This window comes from Nicotiana tomentosiformis, chromosome 4 (genome assembly GCF_000390325.3).
Source record: "Nicotiana tomentosiformis chromosome 4, ASM39032v3, whole genome shotgun sequence".
In the NCBI taxonomy this organism is placed as follows: Eukaryota; Viridiplantae; Streptophyta; class Magnoliopsida; order Solanales; family Solanaceae; genus Nicotiana; species Nicotiana tomentosiformis.
In genome coordinates, this window is record NC_090815.1 from 136729816 (window position 1) to 136752174 (window position 22359).

Consider the following 22359-nt stretch of genomic DNA (forward strand, 5'->3'; position numbering starts at 1 on the left):
CTGTGTTTGGATTATGGAAGTATTCCCAATTTTTCAAGAAAAATAATTTGTGAACTTCAGAGAATGTGGGTTCCCCCGGATGCTATGTTATTTAGATATGAAATCTCCACATTATGACACCCTATGTAAAAAGTACTTCCATAATGAAAAAGTAAGTTAACAGGATTACTAGCTATTTTTTTGTTTATGTGTTTTAGTTCTGAATACTTACGTTTTTTTTCTTATATAATAGTTGTATCAGTTACTCGAGATGGTACCATTTCTTTCTTCTGAAGTAGATGCGGAGCCCACTAGTGTGCATGTGCCATTGTCTCAAGATCAAAGTTCAATGCCTTCAACACAATTTGATGAAGTCTTGCTTAAGAAAATTGTTAACGTAGGTTTTCTGTCTTTGAATACCATTAGTTTTTTATTTGCTTATTTTTGCTTAAGAATTATTTTGTTTTGATGGTATTTAATTCAGAGATTATCGGAGAAATTCAAAAAGGATATGGAGGTAGAATGTACTAGAATACATCAAAAAATAGCTTTATTAGAAAAAAGGATTCAAAATGACATCAAGGTAATATCCATAATTTCTGTGCTTGTAACTCTAAGTTAAGGACACCATGTCCTTAATTTTTGAGCTTGTAACTCTAAGTTCAGGACTACCTGTCCTTAACTTTTTAACTTGTAGCTCTAAGTTCAGGACTACATGTCCTTAACTTTTTAACTTGTAACTCTAAGTTCAGGACTACCTGTCCTTAACTTTTTCACTTGTAGCTCTAAGTTTAAGACTACATGTCCTTAACTTTTTAACTTGTAGCTCTAAGTTCAGGACTACCTGTCCTTAACTTTTTCACTTGTAGCTCTAAGTTCAAGACTACATGTCCTTAACTTTTTAACTTGTAACTCTAAGTTCAGGACTACCCGTCCTTAACTTTTTCACTTGTAGCTCTAAGTTCAAGACTACCTGTCCTTAACTTTTTAACTTGTAGCTCTAAGTTCAGGACTACCTGTCCTTAACTTTTTAACTTGTAACTCTAAGTTCAGGACTACCTGTCCTTAACTTTTTAACTTGTAGCTCTAAGTTCAGGACTACATGTCCTTAACTTTTTAACTTGTAACTCTAAGTTCAGGACTACCTGTTCTTAACTTTTTAACTTGTAGCTCTAAGTTCAGAACTACATGCCCTTAACTTTTTAACTTGTAACTCTAAGTTCAGGACTACCTGTCCTTAACTTTTTAACTTGTAGCTCTAAGTTCAGGACTACATGTCCTTAACTTTTTAACTTGTAACTCTAAGTTCAGGACTACCTGTCCTTAACTTTTTAACTTGTAACTCTAAGTTCAGGACTACCTGTCCTTAACTTTTTAACTTGTAGCTCTAAGTTCAGGACACCATGTCCTTAATTTTTTAATTTGTAACTCTAAGTTCAGGACTACCTGTCCTTAACTTTTTCACTTGTAGCTCTAAGTTCAGGACTACCTGTCCTTAACTTTTTAACTTGTAGCTCTAAGTTCAGGACTACATGTCCTTAACTTTTTAACTTGTAACTCTAAGTTCAGGACTACATGTCCTTAACTTTTTAACTTGTAACTCTAAGTTTAGGACTACATGTCCTTAACTTTTTAACTTGTAGCTCTAAGTTCAGGACTACATGTCCTTAACTTTTTAACTTGTAACTCTAAGTTTAGGACTACCTGTCCTTAACTTTTTCACTTGTAGCTCTAAGTTCAAGACTACCTGTCCTTAACTTTTTAACTTGTAGCTCTAAGTTCATGACTACATGTCCTTAACTTTTTAACTTGTAGCTCTAAGTTCAGGACTACCTGTCCTTAACTTTTTAACTTGTAACTCTAAGTTCAGGACTACCTGTCCTTAACTTTTTAACTTGTAGCTCTAAGTTCAGGACTACATGTCCTTAACTTTTTAACTTGTAACTCTAAGTTCAGGACTACCTGTCCTTAACTTTTTAACTTGTAGCTAACTTTTTAACTTATAGCTCTAAGTTCAGAACTACATGTCCTTAACTTTTTAACTTGTAACTCTAAGTTCAGGACTACCTGTCCTTAACTTTTTAACTTGTAGCTCTAAGTTCAGGACTACATGTCCTTAACTTTTTAACTTATAACTCTAAGTTCAGGACTACCTGTCCTTAACTTTTTAACTTGTAACTCTAAGTTCAGGACTACCTGTCCTTAACTTTTTAACTTGTAGCTCTAAGTTCAGGACACCATGTCCTTAATTTTTTTACTTGTAACTCTAAATTCAGGACTACCTGTCCTTAACTTTTTCACTTGTAGCTCTAAGTTCAGGACTACCTGTCCTTAACTTTTTAACTTGTAGCTCTAAGTTCAGGACTACATATCCTTAACTTTTTAACTTGTAACTCTAAGTTCAGGACTACATGTCCTTAACTTTTTAACTTGTAACTCTAAGTTCAGGACTACCTGTTCTTAACTTTTTAACTTGTAGCTCTAAGTTCAGGACTACATGACCTTAACTTTTTAACTTGTAACTCTAAGTTCAGGACTACCTGTCCTTAACTTTTTAACTTGTAGCTCTAAGTTCAGGACTACATGTCCTTAACTTTTTAACTTGTAACTCTAAGTTCAGGACTACCTGTCCTTAACTTTTTAACTTGTAGCTCTAAGTTCAGGACTACATGTACTTAACTTTTTAACTTGTAACTCTAAGTTCAAGACTATTTGTCCTTAACTTTTTAACTTGTAGCTCTAAATTCAGGACTACATGTCCTTAACTTTTTAACTTGTAATCTTTTGAAACTGCAAGGAAAGAAGATGGAGTGGACTATCATGATGATGAAATTTCAAAAGAGAGAAGTGGAGGACAATCTCAAGACATAGAAAATACCTAAGGAACAAGCATAAGTGAGATTGTTTGCAAATGTATAGAAGGAACGCATGATATCTCTACACCTCTCTCTCTTACAGACAATATTGGAAGCCAAAAAAAATGCTAGTCAAGATAATGATTTAACTGGCATGATCTTGACAGTTGCAAAAGGTTAGACAGAGTTTTTTTTTTATCTTATACATGTTTGTTTTAATAAAAGATTAGTAACAAGTACTAATTGTGTTAGCTCCTGTAAATATTTTTGCAGAATCTTGTGAACTTGCAATCGAAGAACATGGAGAACAGTTGCAAGATAAAGAAAATGCAAGCAATATGTCAACACTATTGTCTGTTAAAGAAATACAAGAAGGCAGCGTGGCCAACACAAGTATTGATTGTGTCCATAATATTGTATTCATAATTCAAATTGTCAGGACATTTCAAAAATTATGTCCTTAGTTTTTGTCTCTTTATTTGACAATTCATAGAATTGACGACTTGCAGCAAACTAATGTATATGTAGTGTTGCTTGCAGAGCAAAACAAAAATGAAGTCGTTAACCAATATACTAGGAAAAGGAAGAGAGATAGTATTGGTTTTGATGGTCCATCATTTGCTATTCTTAAATGTGTGTAGAATCTTTTGATGGAGTGCAAGTTCAAGATGGAGTGGAATGTCAAGACCAGGACAATCCAAAAGAGACAAGTGTAACAGACATAATTTGTAAATCTGGAGTACAATCTCAGGATTTAGAAAATCCATTGGGAACAAGTATAAGTTAGATTGTTTGCAAATGTGTTGAAAGAATATATGATCTATCTACATCTCTCTCATATGCCAACACTATTGTCTATTAAAGAAATACAAGAAGGCAGCGTGGCCAACACAAGTATTGATTGTGTCCTTAATATTATATTCATAATTCAAATTGTGAGGACATTTCAAAAATTATGTCCTTAGTTTTTGTCTCTTCATTTGACAATTCATAGAATTGACGACTTGCAACAAACTAATGTATATGTAGTGTTCATGCTAGTCAAAGTCCACAAGTTGGATGATTCCCTCTGCATCTTCATCATTGAAAGACAAAGTCCCTATGGGTGTGTAATCTTGAGTTCGAGATCGCTTTTCCCTCACAATCGATATTTTAGTGCATTTAAGCATCGATCCTGGAGGGATATCATCGCTGCCGATGATCATGTGAATGACGTGTTGCGGTTCTTCTAGCTCGTTTTTCTTGCCAAAGTCCATGTTCTTAAAATGGTTCTTCGCCCTATCACTCAGAAAATCCCGAAGGTGCCCTTTGTTAAATAAGCGGGCTACTTCCTATCTTAATTGCCTGCAATCTTCCGTTTTGTGGCCATGGGTGCCATGATATTCGCACATTTGATTGGGATTCCTTTGGGCAGGATCGGTCTGCATGGGTCGAGGCCATCTGGTGTCTTTGATGCGTCCGATGGCCGATACGATGGCGGATGCATCAATGTTGAAGTTATATTCCGATAATCGAGGAACTTCTATAGGATCGGCATATTTATCAAAGCCGATCTTGCTCATAAGTCCCCTAGAATTTTTCCCTCGATCAGTCCTTTGGTTGTTCCGAACTGTATCACGTGCTGAACCGTTGTTCATCCGATCTGTGACGTACGGTTGATATCGGACTCTGCTCGACCTTTGTTCTCTTTTGATTTCCCTATGGTTTTTAGTGGTTATGTGGTTCTGATGCACGGGTCCATACGGAGCTCCCAATTGATCATCCTCGACCCTGATTTTTGATTGATACCGGTTGTGTACATCTGCCCAAGTTATTGCTGGGTACTCGATCAAATTTTATTTCAGCCGACGTGATGCTGTCGAACTTAGCCCGTTCAACCCTTGGGTGAAAGCTTGTACGGCCCAATCGTCTGTGACCGGTGGCAAATCCATACGTTCAATTTGAAATCGGGATACGAATTCCCTCAGCATTTCGTTACCCCTTTAATTTACTTTGAAGAGGTCTGATTTCCTTGTTGCAACCTTTATGGCACCAGCATGTGCTTTTATGAATGAATCTACTAGCATGGCAAAAGAATCGATGGAATTTGATGGCAAGTTGTGATACCAGATCATTGCTCCCTTTGCGAGGGTCTCTCCGAACTTTTTCAACAACACGGATTCGATATCATCGTCCTCTAAATCGTTGCCTTTGATGGCATATGTGTAGGAGGTGACATGTTCATTAGGATCTGTCGTACCGTTATATTTGGGAATTTCGGGCATATGGAATTTTTTGGGGATTGGTTTCGGGGCCGCGCTCGAGGTGAAAATGCTTTTTGTATGATTTCTTCGAATCAAGCCCTTTTATCATTGGCAGAGCCCCAGGGATTTGATCGACCCTAGCATTATACGTTTCCACTTTCTTGTCGTTGGCTTCGACTCGTTTTGTGAGTTCCTCGAGCAATTTAGCAATTTTAGGAGCGGTCCTCGATTCTTGCTCGTTTGATTTCACTATGGCGGGCTCCGTTCTGGGGGTGACTTCTCGAATAAGTGGATTGGAGTTCGGCCTGCTTTTGCATATGAGTTTGGCTCTGCAACTGAGCTATCACTGCTTGTTGGGCTTGTAGCATTTCGAAAATCATACGCAAGTTGACCCCGATTTCCCCCGTGCTGTGGGTGTCTCGGGCTATGGGTCGAGCACCGCCCTGAACGCTTCTTTCCGATTCGGAACGCTGATTCGCCTCCAGAGCTATTTGTGAATTGATATCCAATGGTACTTCGGCTTGAATTTCGGGTTCTTCGATTCGAGCCTCGTTGCCATTGTCAGGTAGCCTTCCGGCCCCGGGCGCCAAGTTGTTGGTTTCATCTTGAAGGCCGGCTTCGAGGTCGATAGGTAGAGCCATTGCTAATTTGAAGTTATAAACTGGAGTGTACTGTAGATTTATATCAAACAATCACTGTTACCCTTAGCCTCACGGTGGGCGCCAAACTGTTTACCCAAAAAATCGGATAACATTAAATTTAGGTATAGTTCTAAGGATACGCAAATTTCTTTGATACAAAAATAACAGTACAAATATTTTTGCTATGAAAATGGGAATGATGAACAGGGAAACTGAATGAGTTGAGACAAAACAAGCACAAAGAAATCTCAATGTATATGAGAAAATGATGTGTTTATTGCAGTCTATGCGTCTCTATAGCTTACAAGGATGCCCCCTCTTATAATAGTGGGTCATTACTTTATTTATAATAATATAATAAAATAATGCACATAGTGGAGGACCCATGATGGTTTGTCTCTTCCTCGGTTCTCGCCAAGATTCTCTCCCTTGGTGCGGTTGTAACGGCTCTTGTCTGCGAGCTTGACATTGGCTCGAGATTAGATCGAGCCCCCGGTCTTGGTTCAAGCTCGACTCTGCCTTGGGGCATCGATATTCGGGGCTAGAGTTGGTCGGTGTTACCTCGTAGTTCGATTTGGATATGGGCCCGATAATGATACCGAGTCTTGTCGTTGATTGGTCTTATAGCTCGAGGCTCGACGTCCCTACTTCGGAATTCGACCGAGCTCGTCATGTGGATACCCTTCGATCGAAACATCATCGTCTCGACCAGTCTTTATGACTGAGAATCTATTTTGACCGTACACAGATAGTCCTCTCATTTCTCGGAAAAGGATGTGGCAAGAAACGATATGATTTCCCCACGACTCGATCAAATTTATGCTGACGTTTCTATCGACCCTGACCATGACGTATGTGATAGCTGTCCCATCGGCTCGGTTTTATCGAGGCATTTAATGTGTGTCAAACGGTGGTCGGCCACCGCTGATATTGAACCGTCATACCTTAGTCTATAAATAGCCTTTCCATACAATCTTTACCACTTTTGCACCTTCTCTTCTTCTAAATTCTCTCATTTATCCTCTCTATTTCGTTGCTTCAGAGCCGCCTACGCCAGAGTTTTGGTGTTGTCAATTTTTTACCTTCCTTTGTATTCTTTCCTCTCATACCAATGGCGAAGACTTCGAAAACCGTACCTCAGAAGGAGAAAGCTTCTTCCTCACGGTCGTCCGATGATAAGGCGCCGGTGGAGCCGTCCGTTCACGACTATGTTCCTGGCCCGTGCACTTTGAAGACCGATTTTAAGGTGGAGAATCCTTCATCTGTTCCTGGTCGATGTGAGCACGTATCGATGTATACGTGCTCTATAACGGAGGATCACCTCGAGGCCATCAGAAAGGACTGCAACTGGGGTTCCGAGGTCGTGTTGCAAATTCCATCCTCCGATGAGAGCGTCACCACTTATGTGGAGGGGTTTTTAAGTGTTTATACTTACCCCTTTACATTGGGACCTGTCGACCCGGTGATTATTGATTTCTGCAAAAGATATCAAGTCACCCTCGGTCAAATTTATCCCTATTTATGGCGTATAATAATCTTATTGCATTTTTTCTCTATCAAAGCCGGGGGGTTGGATTTTTCTCTGAACCACCTCATACGATTGTACCGGCCTCAGATTTTTTGAGGACTGATCAAACTTCATCGTCGAGCATCGAAGGCTTTGATGACGAGCATCGATAAAGACAAGGAATGGGGTTGGATGGGTTGTTATATTCGAGTGAGGACCCGTGATCTTATTCCGGAAGAGAAGATATCGTTCCCCAAAGAATGAAATTTTGACCGTAAGTGATTCTTGTTCGCTTTTCTTGTCCTTTTTCGATCATTTATGATGTCTTTCCCTGATATTCAACTGCCCCTTGTATGCCACAAGCGGTTCCTGACCTTGAGGACTGGGTTCGGAAGTTAGCCTCGACTTCCTCTTATGCCGAACGCGCTTGGCGTGATTTGGCTAAAGGTAGATGGGAGGCCAAGAACCATGGTGAGGTTTGCTTCTTGTTTCCTTCGAAGTATTTTTTGCATTCTATTTGTTACCGATTTCCTTTTGTGTCGGCGTAACCAGGGATGCCGCTTTGAGGCCTTCGAGTGGTGAAGAAGGAAACAAGTTCCTGGTCCCTCAACCAGGGAAAAATAAGAAGTGAAGAGCTTCCTCTCAGTCAGAGGACCCCGAGCCCAAAACTCAAAGGGTGAGGAGAAAATCAATTGCCCTTCCGATTGACTCGGTCCAACGACTGAGAGAAGAAGAAGAAGATAACTCATCGGATTTGGTAGTCCGATCTACGGAGGCCATCGAGGTTGCTAGAGCTCCCGAACCATTGGCGGTTGTGCCTGTCGGGGTTGGTTCCGAAGACCTGAGTCTCGGCCATAGTACTCCGAGTGATTTGCTCGGGGCTATGACAATGGGTCATTCACCTTCTCTTTCATTTTTTTCTGAGGAGGCGTTAAAGGAAGCTCGAGAGTTGAAGACTCCCGATATCGGCGCAGGCTCTGGTGCGGAGGACCCTTTTAGGGATTGCTTTACTGGAGTCGACGATGATTCCGATATCGGTGACGTTTCTCTTTTATTAGAGGAGGCTTAGCGTTTCATTACTCGGGTAATGATTCTTCCACATTTGGTTTCTTTGTTCTTTTCCATACTTGACTTGTGTTTCTTACTGTGCATGCCATTAGTAGGTTTCGAGTCGATCTTAGACAGTGAGAGGCCGAGCTCTGGAAGGTCTCAGGTGAGAGAGATGCCTTGCGGCTTCTTTGCAGACAAAAGGATGAGGCTATAAAAGATCTTCAAGAGGATTTGGCTAAGGTCCGTGAAGAAGAGGTCGAGCTTGATAAGCAGGTGAGCCTCGTTCTATTAAAGTATGGGTCTGACTCAACTGTGGAAATTAACCCTTCATTGTCTCAATTGCAGCAAAAGATCGAAAAGATCGGGTTACTTCGAGAAGAAGTCGATCAAATCCGAGCTGAATGCAATCGGTGGAAGGAGACCATCGATCGCCTGGCTGCGGAAAAAGAAACCATCTTGACAAAATTGTTATCGGCCGACTTTCAACTTCAAAGTGTCAAGCAAAAGGGGTTGGTTCAAGCTAAGAAGATCGATGAGCTTGAAACACGACTTGCTAAGTCTAAGACGGAGGTTGAGTCGTCGAAAGTCTTGGCGGATAAGTCCATTGCTGTATATCGGGTTGATGCTGAGGCTGCTCAGATGGAGGCTCGGGAAGCGGTGAATACCACAGATTCTTGAGCTCATTGGGTTGCCGAACTTGCTAAGTGTAGGTCTCGGAGGGATACCCTCGAGGAGATACACGCTTGAGGTTTTGACCTTGCCGAAGAGATAAAAAAGGCAAAAGAGCTCGAAGCGAAAACTGAAGCCTTGGCTTCTGATGATGATGATGATGATGATGATGATGATGATGATGATGAGGGTAGCAAAATCGGATATGAGGATGGGGAATAGCTCGACCAGGAAGCTTAGTTTCTAATTTCTTCACGTGTGTAAATTAATAACGTATGCAATTTTGTATATATATAACAAGGTCGACTTGATTTTGTTTTGTGAAAACTTTTAATCAAATATTGACCTCGTAGTCTCTCTGATCGATCAGATTTGAAGTGATGTAGCCCTTAGGTTTGCTAGTTGAGTCGATGATTCAAACTTTGAAGAAACATAATCTGTAGGTGTAATGTAATGGTTGAGTTAATGTAAACTCAGAGTAAACATAGCTTATTAGCCGTCGAGTGAATGCTTCAGACTCGAGATAATGTTGCCCGTAGGCGTAATGGTCGAGTGAGTGCTTTCTCGAACTCGGAATAACAGTATCCCGTAGGCTTAATAGTCGAGTGAATATTTTGAACTTGAAATATTGTAGCCCGTAGGTGTAATGGTCGAGGGAGTGATTGCTCGAACACGGAATAACAGTAGCCCGTAGGCTTAATAGTCGAGTGAATATTTCAAACTCGAGATAATGTGGCCCGTAGGCATAATGGTCGAGTGAGTGCTTGCTCGAACTCGGAATAAAAGTAGCCCGTAGGCTTAATAGTCGAGCAAATATTTCAAACTTGAAATATTGTACCCTGTAGGCGTAATGGTCGAGTGAGTGCTTGCTCGAACTCGGAATAACAGTAGCCCGTAGGCTTAATAGGTGAGTGAATATTTCGAACTCGAGATAATGTGGCCTGTAGGCATAATGGTCAAGTGAGTGCTTGCTCAAACTCGGAATAAAAGTAAACCGTAGGCTTAATAGTCGAGTGAATATTTCGAACTCGAGATAATGTGGCCCGTAGGCATAATGGTCGAGTGAGTGCTTGCTCGAACTCGGAATAAAACTAGCCCGTAGGCTTAATAGTCGAGTGAATCTTAATTCTGGTTGCACAATAAATCTCAAGTCATTGTACATGTGTTCATGTTTTGCGCCTATGTTCGGGCCAATCTACATGAGCATGGTTCGTTTTGACCATTTGGCTCTTACAATGTTTTCTGTTGGAGCCCTATTGTTGTGAAATGACTTTCTTGCATCTGAACTCGATGTATTTGAGGGCCTGACCTGATGCCCCCCCGATATTCGAGGTCAATTGGAAAGAGGAAGTGCAGCACGATCGATGGTTGCCTCATTAAAAACCTTGCCGAAAAACCCATTTGGGATAAAACTGGTCTAAGGGAAAAAGAGTGCAACACGTGCTTTTAAGCGAAAGATCCACCTCAGCTCTTGTTCGGGCATCTGCAGGGGTCAGCTAAATGAATATGGAAAGGTCGTACCTTAGCAGTAGTACCGATTTAGATGTGATACATTCCAACTGCTTGATAACTGTTTGTCATTTATTATGTCGAGCCTGTATGATCCATTTCCGACGTTCTCGAGCATCTGATATGGTCCTTCCCAATTCGGTCCTAATTTTCCTTCGTTTGGATTCCGAGTACTGATGGTGACTTTTCTTAACACTAAGTCTCCGGGCTTGAAATGGCGAAGCTTAGTCCTTCGATTATAATACCTTTCGATTCGTTGCTTTTGGGTGGCCAATCGGATGAGGGCAGCTTCTCGTCCTTCGTTCGATAATTCAAGGTTGGTGTTCATAGCCTCGTTATTTGATTCTTCCGTCATGAATCGAAATCTGGTACTAGGTTCACCGACTTCAACTGGTATCAATGCTTCGGAACCATATACTAAGGAGAATGGGGTCATCCTCGTACTGGATTTTGACGTTGTCCGGTATTCCCAAAGGACTTCGGGCATGATTTCTCTCCATTTTCCCTTAGCGTCGTTCAACCTCTTCTTCAGGTTTTGAAGAATAGTCTTATTCGTTGATTCGGCCTGTCCGTTCCCACTGGGGTAGAATGGCGTTGATAGTATCCTTCTTATTTTGTGATCTTCGAAGAATTTTGTGATTTTGCTGCCAACGAATTGCTTCCCATTGTCGCATACTATTTCAGCTGGTATCCTGAATTGGCATATGATATGATCCCAAATAAAGTTTATAACTTCTTTCTCTCTTATTTTCTCGAACGCCTGCGCTTTAACCCATTTAGAAAAATAGTCAGTCATAAATAAAATAAATTTGGCTTTACCTGGGGTCGATGGCAGAGGGCCGACGATGTCCACCCCCAATTTCATGAACGGCCATGGGGATAGGACCGAATGAATTTGCTCTCCGGGTTGATGGATCATTGGCGCAAACCTTTGACATTTATCACATTTACGAACAAATTCTTTCGCATCTTTGCCCATATCGATCCAATAATGCCCCGCTCTGATCACTTTTCGAACCAATGTGTCGGCACCAGAGTGATTCCCACAAGTGCCCTCGTGTACTTCCCGGAGGATGTAATTGGTATCTCCCGGACCCAAGCATACTACCATTAGTCCATTTGATGTCCTTCGATATAGTGTTCCGTCTGTGGCCAACGTAAATCGAGCAGCTTTAGTCCGTAGGGTCCTGGAATCTTTATGGTCTGATGGGAGCTTTTCATTTTTTAAGTATTCAATATACTTGTTTCTCCAATCCCAGGTTAAGCTAGTAGAATTTATCTCGGCGTGCCCATCTTCGATTACCGATCTTGAAATTTGAAAGACAGTCCCCGAGCTCAAATCATCTACCTCAACCGACGATCCCAAATTCGCAAGCGCATCGGCCTCATTATTTCGTTCTCGTGGAACATGCCGTAGAGTCCATTGTTTGAAATGGTGTAAAGTGATAAGCAGTTTGTCCAAATACCTTTGCATCCTACCTTCTCGGATTTCGAAGGTTTTGTTTACTTGACTCACTACCAACAAAGAGTCACAATTAGCCTCAATGACCTCTGCTCCAAAGTTTCTAGCTAGCTCGAGACTTGCAATCATGGCTTCATACTCGGCCTCGTTGTTAGTTAACCTGATAGTTTTAATAACTTACCTAATAATGTTACCCGTGGGGGGTTTCAAAACTATGCCTAGCCCGGACCCCTTTACATTCGAAGCCCCGTCCGTAAAAAGGATCCATACCCCCGGCGATATACCTGATTTCAACAGGAGTTCTTTTTCGACTTCGGGTACGAGGGTTGGCGTGAAGTCGGCCACGAAGTCTGCTAAAATTTGAGACTTGATGACTGTACGGGGTTGATATTCGATATCGTACCCACTGAGTTCGATGGCCCATTTGGCCAATCGGCCTGATAGTTCGGGCCTATGTAAAATATTACGAAGTGGGCAGGTGGTTAATACTCTTATGAGGTGACATTGAAAGTACGGCCTTAACTTTCTAGAGGCACTTACCAGCGCAAGTGCCAATTTTTCTAAGTGCGGATACCTAGTTTCCGCTTCTCTTAAGGTCTGACTTACATAATAAACGGAAAATTGCGTACCTTGCTCTTCCCGAACTATGGCACTGCTTACGGCGACTTCCGATACCGCCAAGTACAAGTATAATTTTTTGTCGGCTTTTGGAGTGTGAAGCAATGGTGGGCTCGACAGATATCATTTCAATTCATGTAATGCTTGTTGGCATTCCGGTGTCCAAGCGAAGTCGTTCTTCTTTTTGAGTAAAGAGAAAAACTTGTGACTTCGATCTGATGATCTCGAAATGAATCGGCCTAAGGCTGCAATTCTTCCTGTTAGCCTTTGTACAACTTTTACGCTGTCCACGATGGTGATGTCTTCGATATCCTTGATTTTGTCGGGGTTAATCTTGATTCCCCGATTTGACCCCATGAAGCCGAGGAACTTGCCCGAACCGACCCCGAAAGCATATTTTTTGGGGTTGAGCTTCATGTTGTATTTCCTCAGAATCTCGAACGTTTCCTGCAAATTCAACTAGCATGTCATCAATATAGACTTTCATTGATTTACCTATTTGTTCTTCGAACATTTTATTTACTAGGCGTTGATAAGTAGGTCCTTGCATTTTTTAGCCCGAAGGGCATTACATTATAACAATATGTTCCATATCTGGTCACAAATAAAGTCTTTTGCTGGTCGTCTGGGTTCATCTGAATTTGATTGTACCCGGAATAGGCGTCGAGAAAGGTGAGGATCTCGTGGCCGGCCGTGGCATCGATCATGCGATCGATGTTGGGCAGTGGAAAGGAATCTTTGGGACATGCTTTGTTCATGTCCTTATAGCCCACACACATTCTAAGTTTGTTCCATTTTTGGCTAACCATTCGGGGTACTTCATCTTTCGAATGGACCCTATTTTGAGAAGTTTGGTTACCTCATCCTTTTTGAATGCGTGCTTTACCTCCGATTGGGGTCTTCTTTTTTGCTTCACCGGCCTGAACCTAGGAGCCAAGCTCAGCCGATGCGTCGTTATGTCCAGTGGGATCCCTGTTATATCTAAATGGGACCAGGCAAAACAGTCGACGTTATCGATAATAAATTGAATGAGTTTCTTCCTGAGTTCGGGGCTCAAACCCGTTCCCAGCTATACCTTTCGTTCGAGCCAGTGTTCAATCAATATAATTTGCTCCAGATCCTCAATTGTTGATTTGGTGGCATCGGAATCATCGGGGGTCACGAAGGATCGAGGAATACATTGATCATCATCTTCTTCAATGTTCTGCTTACCTGGCTGGGTCGAAGCCGATGTCTGTGATTGCTATTTGGCGCTTTGCTCTTCGATTGTGTCTCCTTCTGAACCCGATCCTTTTATCGGCGAAGACGAGGATATTGATTTTGCTTCCTCGACGGAGAACATTTCGTTTGCGGCCGGTTGTTCTCCGTACACTATTTTGACACCTCTCGATGTTGGGAATTTGAGGACCTGGTGTAGGGTCGAGGGTACAACTCTCATGCTGTGGATCCACAGCCTTCCGAAAAGGGCGTTATATCTCATATCGCCTTCGATCACATGAAACTTTAATTCCTGGATGGTTCTGGCCACGTTTATCGGTAAGATAATCTCGCCTTTGGTGGTTTCCCATGCCATATTGAATCCGTTTAGAACCAGAGTTGCGGGTATGACCTGTTCTTGCAGGCTGAGCTGTTCTACGACCCTCGATCTAATGATATTGGCCGAGTTACCTGGATCAATTAATACACGCTTAATTTTAGTTTTATTCATGAGTACGGATATTACCAATGCATCGTTATGGGGTTGGATAATTCCCTCTGTATCTTCATCATTGAAAGACAACGTCCATATGTGTGTGTAATCTTGAGTTCGAGATCGCTTTTCCCTCACAATCGATATTTTAGTGCGTTTAAGCATCGATCCCGGAAGGGTATCGCCGCCGCCGATGATCATGTGAATGACGTATTGCGGTTCTTCTAGCTCGTTTTTCTTGCCGAAGTCCTTGTTCTTAAAATGGTTCTTCGCCCTATCACTCAGAAATTCCCGAAGGTGCCCTTTGTTAAATAAGCGGGCTACTTCCTCTCTTAATTGCCTGCAATCTTCAGTTTTGTGGCCATGGGTGCCATGATATTCACACATTTGATTGGGATTCCTTTGGGCAGGATCGGTCTGCATGGGTCGAGGCCATCTGGTGTCTTTGATGCGTCCGATGGCGGATGCATCAATGTTGAAGTTATATTCCGATAATCGAGGAACTTCTATAGGATCGGCATATTTATCAAAGCCGATCTTGCTCATAAGTCCCCGAGAATTTTTTCCTCGATCAGTCCTTTGGTTGTTCCGAATTGTATCACGTGCTGAACCGTTGTTCATCCGATCTGTGACGTACGGTTGATATCGGTCTCTGCTCGACCTTTGTTCTCTTTTGAATTCCCTATGGTTTTTAGTGGTTGTGTGGTTCTGATGCACGGGTCCATATGGAGCTCCCAATTGATCATCCTCGACCCTGATTTTCGATTGATACCGGTTGAGTACATCTGCCCAAGTTATTGCTGAGTACTCGATCAAATTTTGTTTCAGCCGACGTGATGCTGTCGAACTTAGCCCGTTCAACCCTTAGGTGAAAGCTTGTATGGCCCAATCATCTGTGACCGGTGGCAAATCCATACGTTCCATTTGAAACCGGGATACGAATTTCCTCAGCATTTCGTTACCCCTTTAATTTACTTTGAAGAGGTCTGATTTCCTTGTTGCAACCTTTATGGCACCAGCATGTGCTTTTACGAATGAATCTGCTAACATGGCAAAAGAATCGATGGAATTTGGTGGCAAGTTGTGATACCAGATCATTGCTCCCTTTGCGAGGGTCTCTCCGAACTTTTTCAACAACACGGATTCGATCTCATCGTCCTCTAAATCGTTGCCTTTGATGGCACATGTGTAGGAGGTGACATATTCGTTAGGATCTGTCATACCGTTATATTTGGGAATTTTGGGCATACGGAATTTTTTGGGGATTGGTTTCGGGGCCGCGCTCGAGGAAAAAGGCTTTTGTATGATTTTTTCGAATCAAGCCCTTTTATCATTGGTAGAGCCCCCGGGACATATATGAAGGCTTTTGTATGATTTCTTCGAATCAAGCCCTGAGAATCGGTTTTGACCGTACACATACTTTTATGGCTATAAAATTATGTTATTAAGAGTAAAATAGCAAAATTAAAATTATATATATATAAAGTACCTTTCATAGGATATAATAGAAGACTTTCTTATTTTTGAAAAGGTCATATGTTGGGCATTAATTTGATCTCCTTGCCTTTGTTGTGTGATTGATAATTGGAGAAAAATTTTAGTCCCACCCAATATAATACTTACACCAAGTTCTAACGACACGTCTTTAATTCTGCGGTCGAAAAAAAAGATGTAGCTAGGATAGCAAAATTATTTGAGTTAAACATAAGCATTTGCGTAGAAATCATGGCCGAAAGTGACGGGTCGGGTCCCATATACTCACCCATTAAATCTTCCTTAAATCAAATGACATCATCAAAAGCCAGCCAACAGCTTCCATCTCATCAATATTGTCATGACGCTAACCTAAATCTTTCTTTTTAGTCTTATTATTATTATTATTATTATTATTGTTATTATTATTTTGAGTTGGACCACTCAACTTACAATCTTTTTCTTCCATTATGCTCAGATCTTCAATTCTTCTGCTCTCTTTCGTTACATTTATGTAATACTATTTTAGTGGTAAGAAAAATCACGTGTAAACATTTTAAGTTATATAATACTATTCGCCTCTCAATTTGTTTGTCCTAGTTTGATTTGGCACACATAAAAAAAAAAAAAAAAATTTGAATGTGGTCTTAAATATATCTTAATATTTGTATAACTATAAAACTTTTAAAACTTGAGGTTTTAAACAAGTCATAACATTTATTTAGCTATAAACACTTCCGTTAAAAAAATATAAGAATATACTAATCTTTTTGAAATTAACTAATTAGGAAATAGTGTCTTTCTGAAATGGAGGAAGTAATAACTAGTATAATATCAAAAAACTAGTAGTTGAAAGTTTATTAGATATATGAATCTATCACTTCAAAGTTTGAATTTTGAATTGGTCAATTACTTTGAATTATTGAATATTGTAAAAACTTCGTAAGAATGACATGGTAATAAACATTTGGAAATATTTCAAAAAAACTGTGTTACAAAATTTGAGACGTACAAATAAGCTAACTATTTATTCGTGTCTTCAGCTCTTCTAACTAGTAACTCAAAATTCAAATAAACATAGTTAAAAAAAAATATAAAAAACTTGATACACAAAATATGGAAAAAATATATAAATACTCCCATCAATAGATTGCAACTTTACATTAGTCGAGAAAAGAAAGATATATCTTACATAGCGGTACTAGCTAGATATATCCTTAAGGAGAAAGCAACATCTTTCAGAATAAAGCAGCCTAAATTAATTACAAAGATTACATATACTAGAGCGGATAGCTATATATAGAGGATGACATAACAGTAGTCATAATTAATTACCATATCATCCTACTATAGAAATTATGGAAAAACAACTCTTCTATTTTTAGAGATCGAGAGGCCAAGATTCTGCAGTGATTTTGATGGGACAATTCATGTGATCCAACACCATCTGAGACTGAGTACATCCACCATTAAAATGCATCCCTTCTATGCCTACTAAACTCCAATCTGATGAATTATTCATCCCAAAAGTCGAAGCCATAGGGTTTTGATCATTGTAACAACCAGAATATGGTGAAAAACTAGCTTCTGTTTTCATTGTTGTGTTAGCCTGCATTAGTGGAACTTGCTGTTTTTCATTTTTCTTTGAAGTGCAAAAGGAATTGCTAAAGAGGAAAGATGATATTGACGAGTTTTTGTTTATGTCTTCTTTGTATTTTTTGGTGCTTTGGGATGTAGAAAAGGAGGCAGCAGAAGAAAGGTCACTATTATTTATTGGGAAGAGGTTTGTTTGGGAAACATTAATGGGACTGAAGAGGGATTTCATAAGGTCGTTTTCTTGGTGGTGAAATAGATAAAGGTTGTGCAGTGATTGCACTGAGTTTTGTGATATTTGGAATGATTCTTGCCAATGTGTAGTAGTTGTGGTTTTTGGATTTGGTGTTTCAGCCAATATGGGATTTGGAGCTGCTGTGTTGAGAAAAGATGATGATGGCCATGTTTTCAAGCTTGTAGGGTAGCCATAGTTTTGTCCTGCAGCTTGGTATATTGGATTTTTCTTCTCCCCTATTTTGTGTAGTATTCTGCATATCACCCATTCCTCCTGCCAAGTTTATTACAATTTTTTAACAAACATTACAAAAAAAATTAGAATTAGCTACAAACTTTGTCCTAAATCTGTCACTAAATCACTCGTAGCTAACATAATTTCTTTATAATGTGTCTGCTTTATAATTAACTACAGAATTTGTCCATCGCCAATTCATATTTTTAATAGTAAAAGCACCTAATAACCACATATTTCAAGCGACATTATACTTCTCTTTTAATCAAAGCACCTAAGTGACGGGTAATCGCTCGTAGCTAACAATTTTTTTTTTATAATCATTGCTATATAATTTTTGTTTTTATTAGTGAAAGCACCTAATAAAGACATGTCAAGTGACATTACACTAGTACTCTTTTTATTTAAAGCACCTAAGAACTCTATAATATCTTTTTAACGTGACATTAGGTTTAGGGAATAAAGACATGTCAAGTGACATTACACTAGTGAAAGCACCTAATAAAGACATGTCGAGTGACATTACACTAGTACTCTTTTTAATCAAAGCACCTAAGAACTCTATAATAACTTTTTAATGTGACATTAGGTTTAGGGAATACCCTTGAACATGAAATAATCTTTAATTTTAGTACATGAAATTCCAAGATGATTTTCGCTATGTTTTCTTAAGAATCAGCAAAGTGAAAAGATTTGGCAAGTATCTTTAGAGTACTATAACAACACCTCATATCCATCAATCAAGTCCACATCACATCAATTAATATCACGAGACTTACTAAACAAGTCAACCCTAAAAAGGACAAAACCTATAGACCCTACATACAATAAAGCTCTACAATTAATTACTCCCTTTAATTTTCTCAATCTCCGAGTAATTAACTATATCATCTAAATAGCGAGTAATAAGGATGAGAAATTTACCTTAGAAGAGTAGCGGTAAGAAAAATCACCGTCAAGACGATATTCGTGCATAACCCACTTGGTTTTCTCACCCTTTGGTGCTCTTCCTTTGTAAAAAACCAGTGTTTTCTTCATCCCAAGGAGTGCTCCATTGGTTGCACTGTACACTTCCCTATCTTTTCCTGTAGCTTTCCAATAACCTGCTCCTGTTGCCCGGTTTGTTCTTAGCCCGGTTGGGTATTTTCTGTCCCTTAAGCTAAAGAAATACCATTCTCTCTCCCCCATCTTTGCCACTTCTGCAATTTTCACTTTCAAAATTACTAGAACATACCATTAAATTACTATAATAGTCGCATTCATGTTAATGCATGTGCGCAATAATAACAACTAGCTGGTACACATATTTTCTACTGTATTTTGCTTGTTTTAATAAGTAATCATAGAGGTAGATTTGACCCATATTAATTTCTTTCTGCAACAACAGGGAGATGCATACATTTTCATTTTTAAAAATGTAAGGAAAGAAGAAAATAGTACTCCTACTATATTCTATGGCTAGGAAAGGGTTATGAGTCAGTGGACAACATATTTCATGTACATGTCTTACTACTATTAAGAACTTAGCGAAGCTGGTAAATCATAAATGACATGAGGTAACAAAAGAAAGATATGTCTGAAATTTATAGGTCGAAAGGGCATTATAATTCAAGGACATGTATTATTAAGAACTTAGCGAAGCTGGTAAATAACTAATTAATGACGTGAGGGTACGTATCAATAGTGGAACTTCACAGAAAAACTTTCTTGGTGAGATATCATATGCACATGCAAAAGAAGAATGACTAAAGTATTTTAGACAAGAATATCCCATTTAATGTATTTTAGACAAGAATCTTCTCATACTCTCATTATTTGTTTTAGATATGAATAAATATTTCTGATGATAAAGCAATGAAGAATATCTTAAAACAGCTAGTACGTCTGCCATACTACTACATTCCATTACATGTATTTACAACAGACAAATTCCAAAACTTTAAAACCATATATTTTCAAGACAAAGGGGGTAAAAAAAGACTCTCATCAGCTTCCTTTTGAGTTACTACTATTTTTTCCCTGTACTTTGGGACATGAACAAAAGAAGAATATAATGAAGGCAATGTGTGTGTGTGTGTTACCTGGAAGTTCCCAGGGCTCACATCTGTTGAGGTCAACTTCAGCAATCTGAATACCACAAAAGGTGCCGTTAAAAACCTTAGAGGCAAGGTAGAAAGTGATAAGCTCTTCATCAGTAGGATGAAACCTAAAACCAGGTGGTAGACCTTTCTCATTATTCATGTCATCTCTACTAAGTTCACACAATATTTCTTCCATTGACAACATAATGAATGATATTAAGTGATGTAGTAGCTGGTTAGAAAGTGGAGGATTATATATATATACAAAAGAGAAAAGAAAAGAAAACAAATTAGGCACTGAAACCAAAGGGAGAAAGGGAAGTAAGAGAAGAGTAATGAAAGTATGGAACAAGTGGAGAAAACAAGGATTGGATAGAATTAAGAGGAGGGGGGGAGGTGGTGAGTATTAATGAGATTGAAAGGGACTATGAAACCCCACCTGAAACGGGTTCTAAAATAGGTAAAAGAAAAATGCAGAAAATCAGATATTTAGGAAAACGAGAGATTTTGGCTTTGTGAGGAGTGGAATTTCTTTGGTAGAGAAGAGGGGGTTAGTAAATGCAGAAGGTTTTGGTTTGGTAGAAGAGATTTATGCGTGCGTGTGTGAGCATGTTTTTTTTTTAACATAGAGGGACTGTTGCAGTCAGAAATTTCAGATGATGGGGTTAATCAGTGGGAAAGAGAGACACATATAATAGCGCACTAGAAAAAGGACGATATATATATATATATATATATATATATATATATATATATATATGTGGTGGGGTGATATCACACATCTACCCCTATCTATCTCTCCTATTACCAAAGATTTGCTTTGTATTAATTCTTCTCTCTTCATTGTAATTTGTGATATTTTTTCTTACTTCTTAAACTGCTAATGTGAAAATTGTATATGGTATGATGTACGTATTAATATCAAAGGATTAAGTATGTAGTGTTTCATTCTTATTTAAAGTTGGAATATAGTTTTTCTTATCTTTTTTTTCTCCTTATGTGATTAATTAACATCATTTCTTCACATATTCTTGATTCGAATTCCAAATAACAAGAAAAGCTTGTCCTCCTAAAAAAACAAAGCTACATGTAATATTTACCAAAGAGATACCAATCAAGTACGTTAAGAGGAAACGAAAATCGACGAACCATAACTTATAGTTGCAACGTCTTAGTACAATTTCATCAAATCCCGTTTGACAATTGATTTTGGCTATTTTTTTGCAAAAAAAAAATTAAAAAGATTATTTGTTCATGGAATATGACCCGATCTTGAAAAGAAATTGAAAAAAAAAATATTTCAAGTTCGCAAGAAGGCTAGAACTAATTTAGAACAGTTTTTGGGTAAAAAGTTTTCTTCAATTTATAAAAGTTTAACTTTTTCTTTTCAAATAAAATGCATGTCCAAATACAATTTCAATTTCTAAAAATTAAACACAACTTAAAAACTCTTTTTTCAAGTTTCAACCAAATCAATATTCAAATGCTAGCTTCGTTTTTGATCTTTTGCCCTTCGTTTTTTCTTTTTCCACATTAGTTAGAGTGATAGATGTAGTTATTTGGTGGCTGCATACAATTAACTCACTAAGATAGTGATACACGTGCAGTGGTGGTAAATACAATTGCAGAAATCACTGACTGTTAAAAGGAAAAAAGGTTCTTACGTACGTAAGCCTAATTTAACTACAATTGGTCTATATAGACTATACAGTACTCCCTCCGTTTCAATGAAATTATTTTCTTTGTAATTCGTGCAAAAAAAAAAAAGACCTCTTTCCTTATTTGAAAATAATTTATCTTTATGTAATGATTTATAGCCACATAAAATATATGTGTTTTATTTTACACCACAAGTTTAAAAGTCTTCTCTCTTTTCTTAAACTCAGTATCCAGTCAAATGAGTTCAAATAAATTAAAACGGAAGGAGTAATAAATTGGCCATCTTTTTATTATATAACCAAGAGTAAGTAAGTAGCTAGCCAGTAGCTAAAAGATATAGCGACAGGGAAAAACCTCAGGCCTGAGGCATCTAAAGAAATCTGAAGGACATTGAAGTTATATATATATATATATATATATATATATATATATATATATATATATATATATATATATATATATACATATATATATATATATATACATATATATATATATATATATATATATATGCAGTTGCACACGTACATTAACCTGCTCCTCTGCACCTCACCCTACTACTATTCCCTAGGGTCTCAGTCTCACCCTCTAGTATAGCTACAGAATATCCATAGGTTCCTTAAAAACTTTCTTTCTCTTTTTCCTTTCTGTATTTTTGTTTTTTTTGACAGAACAAATTTATAAGCTTTATTTTTACCTCTGCAGAGAAGAGAAGAGAAGTGCTGATGCTGCAAATGCTTATATGGTCTCACGTGCTACTCTGGAAAAAAATAGATGAATTTTTCCCAGTAATAACAGGGATCTTTAAATTCTAGCTTTTACATTCTGCGTTCTTTACTACTCTCGGTTCACTTTTATTTG

General features: G+C 38.7%; 1 protein-coding gene across 1 annotated transcript; it reads right to left on the bottom strand.

Moving 5' to 3' along the window:
• Positions 1-16813: 16813 nt before the first annotated feature.
• On the bottom strand, positions 16814-20512 carry LOC104108721 (protein CUP-SHAPED COTYLEDON 3). Its single transcript, XM_009617826.4, has 3 exons — positions 19840-20512; positions 18683-18957; positions 16814-17797 (listed from the first exon to the last, which is right to left on the bottom strand). Exons 1-3 carry the CDS (start codon positions 20042-20044, stop codon positions 17078-17080), a joined length of 1200 nt encoding a protein of 399 aa, XP_009616121.1. The 5' UTR covers positions 20045-20512; the 3' UTR covers positions 16814-17077.
• Positions 20513-22359: the final 1847 nt, after the last annotated feature.